This window comes from Phalacrocorax aristotelis, chromosome Z (assembly GCF_949628215.1).
Source record: "Phalacrocorax aristotelis chromosome Z, bGulAri2.1, whole genome shotgun sequence".
NCBI lineage: Eukaryota > Metazoa > Chordata > Aves > Suliformes > Phalacrocoracidae > Phalacrocorax > Phalacrocorax aristotelis.
In genome coordinates, this window is record NC_134311.1 from 33195055 (window position 1) to 33208608 (window position 13554).

At 38.9% G+C, this 13554-nt stretch overlaps 1 protein-coding gene across 2 annotated transcripts in view; it reads left to right on the plus strand.

Annotated features, from left to right (window-relative positions):
- The window catches only part of AUH (AU RNA binding methylglutaconyl-CoA hydratase), a 119582-nt gene that overhangs the window by 50343 nt on the left and 55685 nt on the right, over nt 1-13554 (plus strand). For both annotated transcript variants that reach the window (XM_075079837.1, XM_075079838.1), the window contains 2 exons: nt 1632-1724; nt 2640-2696. In XM_075079837.1, the coding sequence (XP_074935938.1) occupies nt 1632-1724; nt 2640-2696 (150 nt within the window). The remainder of the gene's footprint in view (nt 1-1631; nt 1725-2639; nt 2697-13554) is intronic.

Below are 13554 nucleotides of genomic sequence, written 5' to 3' on the forward strand. Positions count from 1 at the left end.
CTTCTGTGGTAGATGGCAAATATAATGGATAAGTTGGGCTCTTTTAAGTGACTGCAAGTGCTTGATGTTGCAGACAGTAATCAGTAGTTACTTTTCTTATTGGAATTGATTCAGAATAATCACTAATCATTATCTAAACCAGCAACCAAGGGACTTCGATTTAAAGCATCTGTTATAATCTTAAAAAGCATTGGTAAATTTTTGTTCTTTTCTTAAAGACAATTGGATTTTTGTTAGTTGTTAATCATCAAAGGATGTCAGTTTGCCGCTAAAAATAGCCTTTCATTTAATTTTATGTTTTGTTTTGTTACCCAGTGAGAGACTACCTGTTTGTGTGGAGATTTATTCATGCTGATATACATTAACGTTTAATTGAATTTTTGTTTTTTAAAAAAATGAAGTTATCTGAAGTGTATCTGTCAGAAAGGAAAAAGGTAAGCTAGGTAGCACAATTTCTAAATTTAGAACTAAGTAGTTCACTAAAGAAAAGAAGTATTATTTGTAATTAATACAGTAAATTAATCATTTTTGGTCACCGTACACTTGTAGATTTTAAAAGGAGAGAACATTCTCTCACACCTCATTTTCATTTATATTTTGGCAGCAAGTTTTCTTTTTAAATTTCAAACTAAGACTGAATTAACTGGTCAATGAGTTCAAGTAGCTGAAACATTAAAACAAAGAAAATAATTTTTTAATATCTACAGAAAAAGCTATTACTATCCAGAGTTGGTTTAACATTTCAACAAGCTGTACACCCAAGTGTTCAGCTAATGAATTGTTTTTTACTATCTTTGAAACTTTAGTAGTACTCAAATATTGTTTGAGTATAGTTTAAAATTATTGGTAGCTTGTGGTAAATGTTATGTTAAATATAATTTAAGTGGTAATATACAAGTTTATTTCTCAAGTAAAAAATACATTTTTTTTATCAAACTACTTCGAGTTCCAGGTGAAGAGGGAAGAAGAGAACTTAAACTTGTTGGAGGTGAAGAGCATTACTTTAAGCTGAATGTTTTAATGACTTCCCCATGTCAGATAAGGTGATAAACCATGCCATGGCCACACAGGCCTCTGTAGCCCTGCTACCTGTCATGTGTACTGGTAGCATGTGCTTCTGTTTATCAGACTGAAAACTTTCCTGCATTCCATTAAGCTGTTAGCTGCTGCTTTACAGGAGAAAAGGGGCAATAGTGGTGGCCACACCAAGTCTGGGAATATTAAGACAAAGAGAGTTCCCAGCTACGCTAGCATCACAGATTATGATAAGGCATCTGTATTTCAGCTGGGACTGTTTGTGTATGTGCCTTTTTTACATATTCCTGTTTTATTATTTGCCATCTCTGCTATGTATGTTTTTGGAGTTTGGTATTCATCTTTTTTTCCAAAAGTGGGCAGAAGCTAGAGAAAGAGGATTGCAAACCTATTCAGCCATAGAGTGATTAAAGGGGGGGGGGGGTGTGTGTAAATTTTTTTTGCCAAAGTGTTGCTGAGCAATGAGTTTTTAGACCCACTTTGTTTTATGAAGCTTTTTTCCCATAGTGTGACTGTACTTTGAACGAAATAAAATGAAATGGTGTTTCAGAGAAGTTCTTTATAAGGCTGGTGTTAACTGGTACTTTCTTTTTCAGCTAATCTGCCCGTACCTACTATTGCTGCAATAGATGGGACTGCATTAGGTGGTGGCCTAGAACTTGCATTAGCCTGTGATATAAGAGTGGCAGGTAGGTCTGAATCTTCTTTATAGAACATAGAATTATTAATGTTGCAGACAGCTTTACTAGTCCTTGTTTTGGCATCAATCTTATAAAACTTATTTTGTATTTGATGTTATTTGTAACCAATTATTTTAAAGGGATTTAGCAAAAAACCTGTCAAAGTACTTGCTAATGTTTGATTTCAAATAACTTACCGCTGGTAGGTGGATTGGTCTTGTTACATGTTTTATTTTATTCTTACGACCTTCATTTTATCAGCATTGCCAGGAGGGTTATGTAGTTGTTTTGGTATTTTATTTAGTAATTATTCTCTTCTGTATTTTGAAGTGTTCTAGAAGGAGATTTGATTTTATCAAAACATGTTGCAGGGAAAAAGCAAAAGTTGTTAGTGAGATTATTATTACACAAGCAATTAAGCTGTTATAAAAGAAAAGTGACAACAGCACTTGAAAAGAGAAACCTTGACCTATCCAGCTGTCAGAACTGTAAAGCCATTTTTCTGAAAGTAAATGGTCCTGAACAGTTGCCAGTAACTTAGGGTATATAAAGCTGTCTGACCATTAGAGAATTCATAATAATCAGATACAGAGTCCTACCTCATTTTAAGACGTTAAATAATAAGTCTTTTAGTATTTTATGTTTTGCAAATAAGTCTCTGTTACTCACTGTAATTTCTTATTTGCTATGTGAAAATTAATAAGGTACATGACTTGCTGTAATGGGAGTAGTTGGATCTTTTTCTAAAGGTAGATCAGTTGAATCTATTTAAAGATTTTCAGAGACAAATGCTTTTTAAGTGATTTATTGTCTTTATGAAGGAAATGTAATAAATTAACAATCTTGTAGGTCATTATTATGTGTTTTGCAAAGGCTTTTTTCCTATAGATGATAGTAAGAACTCATTTACATTCTGTTTTTTAGCCTCTTCCGCTAAAATGGGCCTAGTTGAAACAAAGCTGGCAATCATTCCAGGTGCAGGTATGAATGTTTTGCTTTTGTTAACATGGATAACTAAATAACATGTGCTCTTTCATAAACAATCCAAGATCAAATATAATTTCTGCTAATTTTTATATTTCTATTAAGGATCATGACATGTTTTAAAGCTTATTGCTCATATTACATTGCAAAAATTAATAAAAAAGTGTATTTCTCATTTTTAGGGAGTGGCACTTGTATATCATGTTTTTAATAAAAGTCTTCATTAAATGAGTCAGTATAAAGTGATTTTGTAAATGACATTTGGTGTCTTGATTTGTAGGCTGAATGATCTTGCTGAGGATCAGGCTACGAAAAAAGATAGTTAACTATCAGTGTATAATAGTACTTTAAATAATGGTCCACTTTTACATAACGTCTGGTACTTTAGGATTCAAATGGTGCTTGTAAATTGGTTGTAAAAAGTTTAAAAACTGGAAATATAGATATTTTGTCTTACCAACATTTTTAAGATTTGGGGGTCAAAAACCTCTTTTCTGTTCGGAGGGCCAGTTGACTGGCTTTTCCTGGGTTCAAGGTGAATGAAAGTTATAATTAATAATGTTCAAGGAGGTTTTCATGTTATGAAACCTTTTTTTATGGATAAATCGTTATCACTTGAATTAAGATATCCACCTCTCTGTGGAGAGGTCAATAACTTGAAAACAAGTGCATCCCTGTGACCCTCACCTAGCTTTGGCCTTCATTCCTGGAAGTTCTGGGAGACTTTATACCCTTTCTTTGCCCTTATTTTCTTTCTAATGGGTAGAACGTGCTTTGAAGGCACGGTTCCAATTTTAATGGCTACCATTGCAGCACATGTAGAGAGGACAGTAACAACTACCGTAATGGGAACACTGTAAGAACTTTGTGTAAGAAACTATCCCATCTAGACTAATGTAGACAAGTATTATACAATTTCAAATTCTCTGTTATTATGGTTACTGGTGAGTTGTGATTTCAGTCAGTATTTTCTCCCTGTCTCTTTTTCTGTGGTCAGAGCTACATTTTACATAAGGAAAACTGAGTTATGATGACTGGTCTCTTTTTAGTGGTGGATGAAGATAATAATATGGATGATCTTAAGCATATATTTCCTTCTGGAGGTATTGTCATGAAATAATGCGCCTTGGCAGTAATTCCTCATGAAGAAGTCAGAAAATATTTTTGTTTATCTTTGTTGGCAATTTTTTCCCCTTTGTCCTCCCACTCCACCCTCTCCTAGGGAATTCTGCAGGACAGTATTGGAGACACACTCTCCAGTTCAAAAAATTTGGGTCAAGTTCTCCATATATTTTCAGTATTCAAGTTACTTAGGTTGTCTCATGTTTCCTTGCTCTCAGTTAATTATAGGTGTTTCAAACTTCTAGTGCTTTCACCTTAAAATGCTAGGTGACTGACCCATTATGAGTTTCATTCAGAATATTTTATTGCTATTCAAAGACTGAGGTTTGAAAAATCTTTTTTTTTTTTTTTTTTTTCCCTCATCTTAAAATGATGATTTGGGCATATGCCTTCAGTTCCCTAAAATGTAACAGATTTCACCATGTTACAATTCCTTTTAAACTTAAAACGTTTTGGGGTATGTTCAGTGATTAATTTTTTCACTTTTCCTGTCAGCTTTTCTGAGGACTGTTTTTGCTAAGCATATTCAAGCTTATCACAACTTTTTCCTGATCAGCCTGTACTTGCACCGATCCTGTTGAGCAATGACAGGCAATGTTTCAGCCCTTTTTGGCTCCTGTCATCCAAATAGTAATAGATCATGCTTTGTGTCATCAGAAAGTGAAGAATGACTGAAGGAATTTTTCATATGTTGTTTAGGTAGAGAAGCCAGATATGCCCAGTTGAACAGTAGCCTTCGTGGGTTAATGGAATATATTCTTATAGTACTTACTTGAAGCTGCTTTGGGCCAAAGCAGGACTGGGCAGTGGAGCTGAAAAGAGAGCTGTAACCATTAAGAGGCCTCAGTAGGTTTCTGCTGTCATCTAGTATGTGTGAAAGGCACTGGCAAAATGTGCTGCTTTGAAGCAGGCCCCTACAACATAGCAAGCTACTACTGTTTTTATTCTGCTCCATCAGCTGCCACAAGCATGTGATAGATGTAAAGATTTTAACTTGAGTGGTAATTGACGCGGGTGTTTGAGGTTGTATGAAAAACGTCTTTATTTTCTGTTTGCCTTTTTTAAAACCACAGGAAGTTACAGTCAGAAAGCTATGTTAGAAAAATGTTAGTGGAATTCAATAGTAGTAAAATAAAGATTCAGGGCAGATCAGCTAGGAAATTTTGGGCCTTTATGTTTTGTTCTATTCCATCCTATTTTGAAATGTGGTCATCAAAAGGCCCAGTCAGCTGCTGTCTAGTGACCAATCAGTTTTGACATAAATTTCCCAGGTATGAGAAATTTTGCTCTTGAATATGCACAGAAGTATTGCAACCTTCTAAAGGCTAAGGCTGAGCAGTAGTTATTTGAATCCTGATTAATATACCAAAATGAATCGTTCCTTCTAAGTCTGCTTGGGGTCTCAACCAAGTAGGCATTGGTAGAACATGCCTTATCTGTGGTAGCAGATTGAGTTTCCTCAGAAAATTTGTCCATGGCAGACAGCAAAGCAAGACTGAGTGGGGTGACAGCAGTGCCTCCTTTTTATACAATCGCTTTGTGTACAGACCAGCCGCTCAGGTTTTGAAGGAGAAGGAATCCTTCTTCTGCCTTTGGAAATTTTCAAATCCAGTTCTCTCCACTATGAAAAGGGCCTTCGCTGCCATACTGTGACTTAGGAAAAGTAGAAAATCTTTCAGTTTTTCCTCTGCAGTAACTCCCACTGTCTAGTAAGAAAGCCAAGATTCAGAGAACTAGAGGAAGTGTGTAGCAGAAAGGAAGTGGCTTGGTAACTTGGTGCTGTGGAAGTTACCTGAGAATGAATATTGATTATTTTTGTCTTTTAAAGGAAGTATGCCAATCATTTTTAATTGCACAAGTAGTCTTATGCTACCGCAACATATATAACGTAATGTATGTGTGTGTGTGTGCACGTGTGTATATATATATATTTGTGTGTGTGTGTATATATGTATTTGTCTGTTCCTCCCCTCTCTTCCTCACTTTTCTTCCATGTGAACTTGGGGTCTGTTGGCCAGTTGTGATCTAGTTTGACTACAGGGTAGTGGTTGCAAAAAAAGGTAGTCCCTAGAATTTTATTAAAAGTAGGTGGGCAGATGAATGGAAAATTTTATTGTCATCAGATTAAAAGTTTCAGCATGAACTAACCTATTCTTGGGCATGAAAGAATGGGCACAGGAGCAGGAGGGAGATGTTGTGGATGTCCTAGCTGGCAAATGTTTCAGTTGGAATACTCCTCTCACTAGACAGCAATGAGTTCATATGAGACAGGATTTCATGAGAAACCAGACCTCATTAGATCTGTGGTTTAAGGAGTTGCTAGTTATCAGCCAGAGTGGCTTTTCTCAAAGCTGTTCATTGCTAAAAGGAGTTGATTTTTTGGATTTCTTAGTCAGAAAGCTGTTTAAACAACTTATTTTCTGTGTATCGCTGTAGTCTGTGCAGAGCTCAGCATAATATAGGAAGAGTCTTTTTTACACAAAAATCATGTTCCTTTTCCTTGTTCTTATTTCCCAAACTGAAGTAAAAAGAAGCCAACCCTTTCATTAATTGAATGTAGTTTCTGGTGTCTCTCAACTTGCAAAGCAAGTGTTTCACAATGGCAAGTTTCTGCTTAGCTGAAAACTGTATTTTGGAGCATTTGTATCTAAAGTTCTTTGTTTCTCTGCTTTGTAACTTTTTAAAGCTATCTCCATCCAGGATTTAGTTCTGTTGTTTATCTCTAGACTTTCACAATGGATGTCATACTGGGCCTGCAACTGATAAACGATGCCTTGATCTGCTTTTCTTTGTCAGGATCTTATTTGTATACCACTCAGTAATAATAGATCTGTTATGAGAAGATGAAAATGCTTGTAAACAACATACATAAACTTTCTTAGCCTGTTAATAAATGAGATATGATTGGTTGGACAAAGGAAAATATTCTGTGATAAGTAGGAAAGACGGGTGTGTATATAAAAAATAATTTGGGTTTTCTTTGTGTATTTTTTTTGCATGAAAGTATCATGTGTAAAGCTGAGGTATTGGTATACGTCAACAATTATGTTTCCACAAAAAAGACAAAATAAAATAACGGAACTTCATTGAAATTAATACACTTCTGTCAGCAGATCCTATGACCCAGCGAGATTAAAACTATAGCTACTGGCCTGTGTACTTACAGTTGTCACACTCCTTTTCTTGTTTTGTTTATGAAGACATTTTAATTAGCAAGGCTTCATTCATCTCATCAAAACAAATTTTGCCTTCGTTCTTCCCTGCTTCTCCCCCAAACCCCACTACTTCATTACAGAACTGCCTTTCACTGTTTAAAGGTAAAATAAAAACCCAGCACATAATTCCTGGAACGATGCTTTCCTTCACAGCATTCAATTTCAAAGCGTATTTTACCAAGAAGGCTTAAAAATAAATAAATTTTTAAAATATCTGTTAAATCTTTTAAAAAGGCTCTGTAAATAAGCTGTATCTTCTTTCTGCATCTTAAAGTTACTTGAACCCTTTTTCCCAAAGATGTAACTGAAGCTTTGTTGCATAGCAGGCTGAACAGTTTCTCATCTTTAAAATACATAGCAAGGGAGAGATTTAATGGCAGTATTTCTGTGTTCTCCTCTTTCCACTTCTGTAACAATATTGTTTTGGGTTTTTTTCTAAACTTTAAAATTTGTTTGGGGAAGTTATGGTATTTGTAGATTATACAACTATAAAAGATGACAGAGGAACACACTGAAAAATTAGTTTTCTTTGCATAGGAAGAAAATGAGCATAAGAGTGAAAACTGGATTTAGGTGATAATTGTTTATTTTCCTTATCTCTTAAAGTATTCATTGTTCACTTTTGAAAACAACAAAAAGTTCTCTATTACAGGATTTATTTTAAAGCTGAAACAATAATTCTATTTTGGATGAGAAAGATGTCATGGGAATTTCCAGATGTGAAAAACTTGTACAGAATGTGATCTTCCTAACAGCAGTAGTTGTATGATTCAGCCAAGTGTAAAGGTTAAATAAAATGTCAGACATTTCTAGTTGAAATCTGGCACACCTTACAATATATTGTTAGGATATTCTTTACATTTTTATACTTCAGTTTTAACCGTAATATGAATAACTGCATTTAACAAATCCGGAAAATTTGAAATGTCACCATTTGTGGTGGTGTCTGAAGTAGGACTTAAAGGCTTCTGCACATTTAGTGTAATTTTTCTGTATGTAGGTGCTACTTGACAATACACCATTCCAGAGATACTTAGAAAGAGAAATCTGCTTATTTTGTATAAGTTTCTACATCTTAACTGAGTAGTCCTATACCTCTCCATCCCATCTTTATCCCTGCGCTTACTAGCCTACTCTTGTCTTCTCCTTAATGTTTTCTGTCAAGTGTCCCTAGTTCTTATATATACAATTTTTGCTCATTATATGAGGACACCAACTGAGTCCTCTTACCTTTTTAAAGTTCAACTCAGTCCTGTGACAACTGACTGACTGACTGGGGAAAAAAACCTGAAGTGAAAGAGTTAGCTTTGAGTTTGTTACTTTTTTTTTTAATTTTATTTTCAGTTAGTGCATATACTCTCTTGTGACTTCTCTTACTTCTCCTGTTTCCTTATCCCAGTCTTGTGTCAGTTTTTTAATGTTGTAAAGTTCCTAAATTAAATACTGGTAGAAGACAGTTTTAAATAAGCTCCTGAATCAACACCTTCAGCATTTCATCAATATTGTCCTTAAAAATTTCTTTACTGTGAACCACCAAGAAGATGCACTTCCTTCTTATTCTTCCCTTATGATTAAGAAAAGCTTTTCATTTTTTAACTGAGGCCTTACAGTGACTGCTGAGCATTTACAGTCCTAGGATGATTTGGTACTGTAAAGACCCTACATTGGGTACTGTAAGAAAATTTATCTACTTTTTCTTCAATCATCTGAAGTCTACATAGCTTTATTTGCATTGTGATATTTTGTAATGTTTGTTTTATGTGTCGTGTTAAATAAATGGCCTGAAGTAAAAAAGTGTAGAAAACAGATGTTTGAACATCCACTCTTCTCTCAAAGTAATTAAACACAATATATAGAATGTTACTAGAGGGAGGTAAATTGGTTCTGCTTCTGTAAGTTAGGGAGAATTGCGGTTCATATGTTTTCGTTTTCTTAAATAAATATAAGCTGATTTTCATCAAATGACTCATTTTCTCCCTGGCTTTATGATCAGTTGTAATGGTGATGATGTTGAGGCAAAACTTCAGAATGTCATGCAATACCAACACTGCAAAAGCTCCATACAAAAAACTAATGTTTTGCAAATCTTATTTACAGTCTCTCTGTATAAACATAATACTTTGCAAGTAGTGGCAAGGTACAGCAGAAGATGAGATGATAGGAGAACTCCATGTCATCAGAACTGCATGAAGCATACAGTCTTTACCTTTGCAAAGTGGTACACAGACCTAGCTGTGCTCTTCGCTTTACATGCTAGCCATAGAATACTTTCCAAAACCATACTAAAAGCACAACTAGTACTTCCTACAGAAAAAGGAGGTATCCACAGCTATCATCAGTGTGCCAGGTGACTGCAGTTGTATAGAATATTTGAAATGTCAAGTTCAGTATAAGAAGTTTCCCACATCTGACATTCTAGTTGTTTCTGCTAGGAGAGATTGCAGAACGTTTTCTTCCTGACCTAAATCTGGACATGTCTTGTTTACAAATCGGAATTAACAATCAGACATTTGAGAAATTTCTAGTATCATAAGGAGCAGCATGGTGTCCCCAATTTATTGTGTCTAGTTAAAGTTAGTCCTTTGGTACTGCAGAGGAAGAAGAAAGTAAAATAAGGACTAAAGCCCCAGAAGCCAAGTTGAGCATTAGAGGAGAGAAGGGGTATTTTCTTGGTTTTGGAAAGCAAAGCGTGGAAGGTCTGAGATTAATATAATGTTCCTATGGAGAAATCAAACATTAGCAACAAAAAATGATTGAACGTTCTTAGACTTCTGTAATGTCTTGGGAGTATAAAAACATTGTTCTTTATGTCAAGATTGAGTTTTGGCATACTCATTCTTACAAGCTGAGCAATGTTATCAGTTGTTTTCCTCATTCTCATAGGTATAACAACTACATTTGCTTTCATCAGTTTGAAAATTGTTTTTTGAGGTTGATGGATTGTTTATTTTTGAATGACAGCCAGAAAAAAATGAAAAAAATACAACAAAAGGTTTGGTTTCTTCCATCTTCCTTAAATCATGTACATTTAAGCCCTGTTCAGGTACTGTTCTGGTGAGCATGGGTTGTGCTCTCATATCTGTATCTTTTCCAGACCATTTTTGTGCCATTGGTAAGTAAGGCATGAAGCTTTGTAAAGAAAGCAAACCTGAACCTTGCTTTTGCACTTTGATTTTCTCACCATATGTAGAGTAGTATGATTTTGAATAGAAAGTACAGTTTAGGCAGACTGTAACAGTATGAATGGAATTCACAGTAGGTTTCATAGCATAGGTGCAAAGTAGGATATATTTACTTGAGGTAATGTCGTGGTTTAGCTGGCAACTCAGCCCCACACAGCCGCTCGCTCACTCCCCCACTGGTGGGATGGGGGAGAGAATCAGAAGGGTAATGCTCGTGGGTTGGGATAAGAACAGTTTAATAATTAAAATAAAAAGCCACCACCAACAAAAATGCAATGGAAAGGAAAACAATGAGAGGCATGAAACCTGGGGATGGGAGGGGAGTAGGGAGGGGGAACGAACCGCCGAAACAAACCGCATGCACCGCGCCCACCCGAGGCCGCCCCTCCTCGAGCTGCAGCTGCCCCCCCTTAATATACTGGTCATGGGGTCACATGGTGTGGGATGAACCTGCCATTGGCCAGTCGGGGTCAGCCGCCCCGGCCGTGGTCCCGCCCCTCCCAGTGTCCCACACACATGGCAGAGCGCGGGAAGCTGGAAAGGTCCCCGACCCTCACATGCACCACAATGAAGAGAATTAACCCCTTCTCACCCCAAACCAGCACATTCTCCACCCCTTATTCCATACCATTTACACCGTGCCCAGGTCCCATACGATCCAATACAACCCCACCAACCACCACCCCTCCCCTTCCCATCCTTTGACATAATACACAGACATCATTCCCTTAGTTCATGGACCTTCCCTGTAAAATGTCCATTAAAATGTCCATTGAGGTCACCCAGCCCATGGCTCCGGGCTCCATCTGTCGTATCAGTGTTTCAGGGTGGGAGAGGTGGTGTGTGTGGCGTTGGGTTGCTGCATACCGAGTCAGTCATTGTTCCATCACTGCTGCACGGCTTGTTCCACATTTTATCTTCCATGGGTTGGGAGGCTCGTACTCTGATATCATTGATACAACGCAGAGGTGACACACAATATTATATAGCCCTTCGCATTGTGCCATTCAGTTCATTGACTGTTTTCACCCAAAATCAAATCCCCTTGAGGCACACATCGGATTTCTCCATCCTTCCGCATCACCCACCAAGTGCACCCAGGTCCTTGAGCGAAAGCAATCCCACGAATGGATTTGCCTTTGCCTGAGGCAGGAGGAACCCAGACTGTTTTCCCCAGCAAATATTTTTCATGTGCACTACAGGGACTCTATCCCCTTCCACAGTATGAAGGATTTCTGACTGGGCAGGGCCAGCTCGGTTGGCAGATCCCCTCGTGTTGACTAACCAGGTGGCTTTTGCTAAATATGTATCCCAGTGCTTGAATGCCCCACCCCCCATTGCTCTTAGCGTAGTTTTTAACAGTCCATTGTACTGTTGAATTTTCCCAGAGGCTGGTGCATGACAGGGGATGTGATACACCCACTCAATGCCGTGCTGCTTGGCCCAGGTGTCTATGAGGTTGTTTCGGAAATGAGTCCCGTTGTCTGACTCAGTTCTCTCTGGGGTGCCATGTCGCCACAGGACTTGTTTTTCGAGAGCCAGGATAGTGTTCCGGCCAGTGGCGTGGGGCACGGGATATGTTTCCATCCAGCCAGTCGTTGTTTCTACCATTGTAAGCACATGGCGCTTGCCTTGGCGGGTTTGTGGGAGTGTGATATAGTCAATTTGCCAGGCCTCCCCATATTTATAGTTCAGCCATCGTCCCCCATACCACAGAGGCTTTACCCGCTTCGCTTGCTTGATGGCAGTGCACATTTCACATTCGTGGATAACCTGTGCAATAATATCCATGGTCAAGTCCACCCCTCGATCACGAGCCCACCTGTATGTTGCATCTCTCCCTTGATGGCCTGAGGTGTCATGGGCCCACTGAGCTAGAAATAGTTCACCCTTATGTTGCCAGTGCAGATCCACCTCAGCAATCTTGGCAGCCTGATCTACCTGCTGGTTGTTCCGATGTTCTTCAAGTGGCCTGACTCTTGGGGATGTGAGCATCCACATGACGTACCTTTACAACCCGGTTCTCTACCCGGGCAGCAATATCTTGCCACAGTGCGGCAGCCCAGATGGGTTTGCCTCTACGCTGCCAGTTGCTTTGCTTCCACTGCTGTAACTGCCCCCACGGGGCGTTTGCCACCATCCAGGAGTCAGTATAGATATAGAGCACTGTCCACTTTTCCCGTTCAGCAATGCCTAAGGCCAGCTGGATGGCCGTTACCTCTGCAAACTGGCTCGATTCACCTTCTCCTTCAGCAGTTTCTGCTACTTGTCTTGTAGGACTCCATTCAGCAGCCTTCCATCTCCGGTGCTTTCCCACAAGGCAACAGGACCCATCAGTGAACAGGGCGAATTGCTTCTCATTTTCTGGCAGTTTGTTATACAGTGGGGCTTCTTCAGCACGTGTCACCTCCTCCTCTGGTGATAATCCAAAATCTTTGCCTTCTGGCCAGTCCATAATCACTTCCAAGATTCCTGGGCGACTGGGGTTTCCTACTCGAGCCCGCTGGGTGATCAGTGCAACCCATTTGCTCCACGTAGCATCAGTTGCATGGTGTGTAGAGGGGATGTTTCCTTTGAACATCCAGCCCAGCACTGGCAGTCAGGGTGCCAGGAGCAGCTGTGCCTCAGTACCAGCCACTTCTGAAGCAGCTCGAACCCCTTCATATGCTGCCAATATCTCTTTTTCAGTTGGAGTATAGCGGGCTTTGGACCCTCTGTATCCCCGACTCCAAAACCCTACCCTAGGGGTCGACCTCGGGTCTCCCCATGTGCTTTCTGCCAGAGGCACCAGGTAGGGCCATTCTCCCTGGCTGCGGTGTAGAGCACATTTTTTACATCTTGTCCTGCCCGGACTGGCCCAAGAGCTACTGCATGAACTATCTCCTGTTTAATTTGTTCAAAGACTGGTCGTTGCTCAGGGCCCCATTTGAAATCATTCTTCTTCCGGGTCGCTTGAGAGAGAGGGCTTACGATCAGACTGTAATCTGGAATATGCGTCCTCCAAAAACCCACAACGCCCAAGAAAGCTTGTGTTTCCTTTTTGCTAGTTGGTGGATACATGGATGCTATTTTGTTGATCACATCCATTGGGATCTGACGACGACCATCTTGCCATTTGATTCCTAAGAACTGGATCTCTTGTGTGGGTCCCTTAACTTTACTTTGTTTTATGGCAAAACCAGCCTTCAGAAGGATTTGTGGTGTTTTCTCTCCTTTCTCAAAAACTTTGTCTGCCGTGTTGCCCCACACAATGATGCCATCAATGTATTGAAGGTGTTCTGGAGCTTCTCCCTGTTTCAGTGCAGTCTGAATCAGCCCATGGCAAAATGGTAGGAC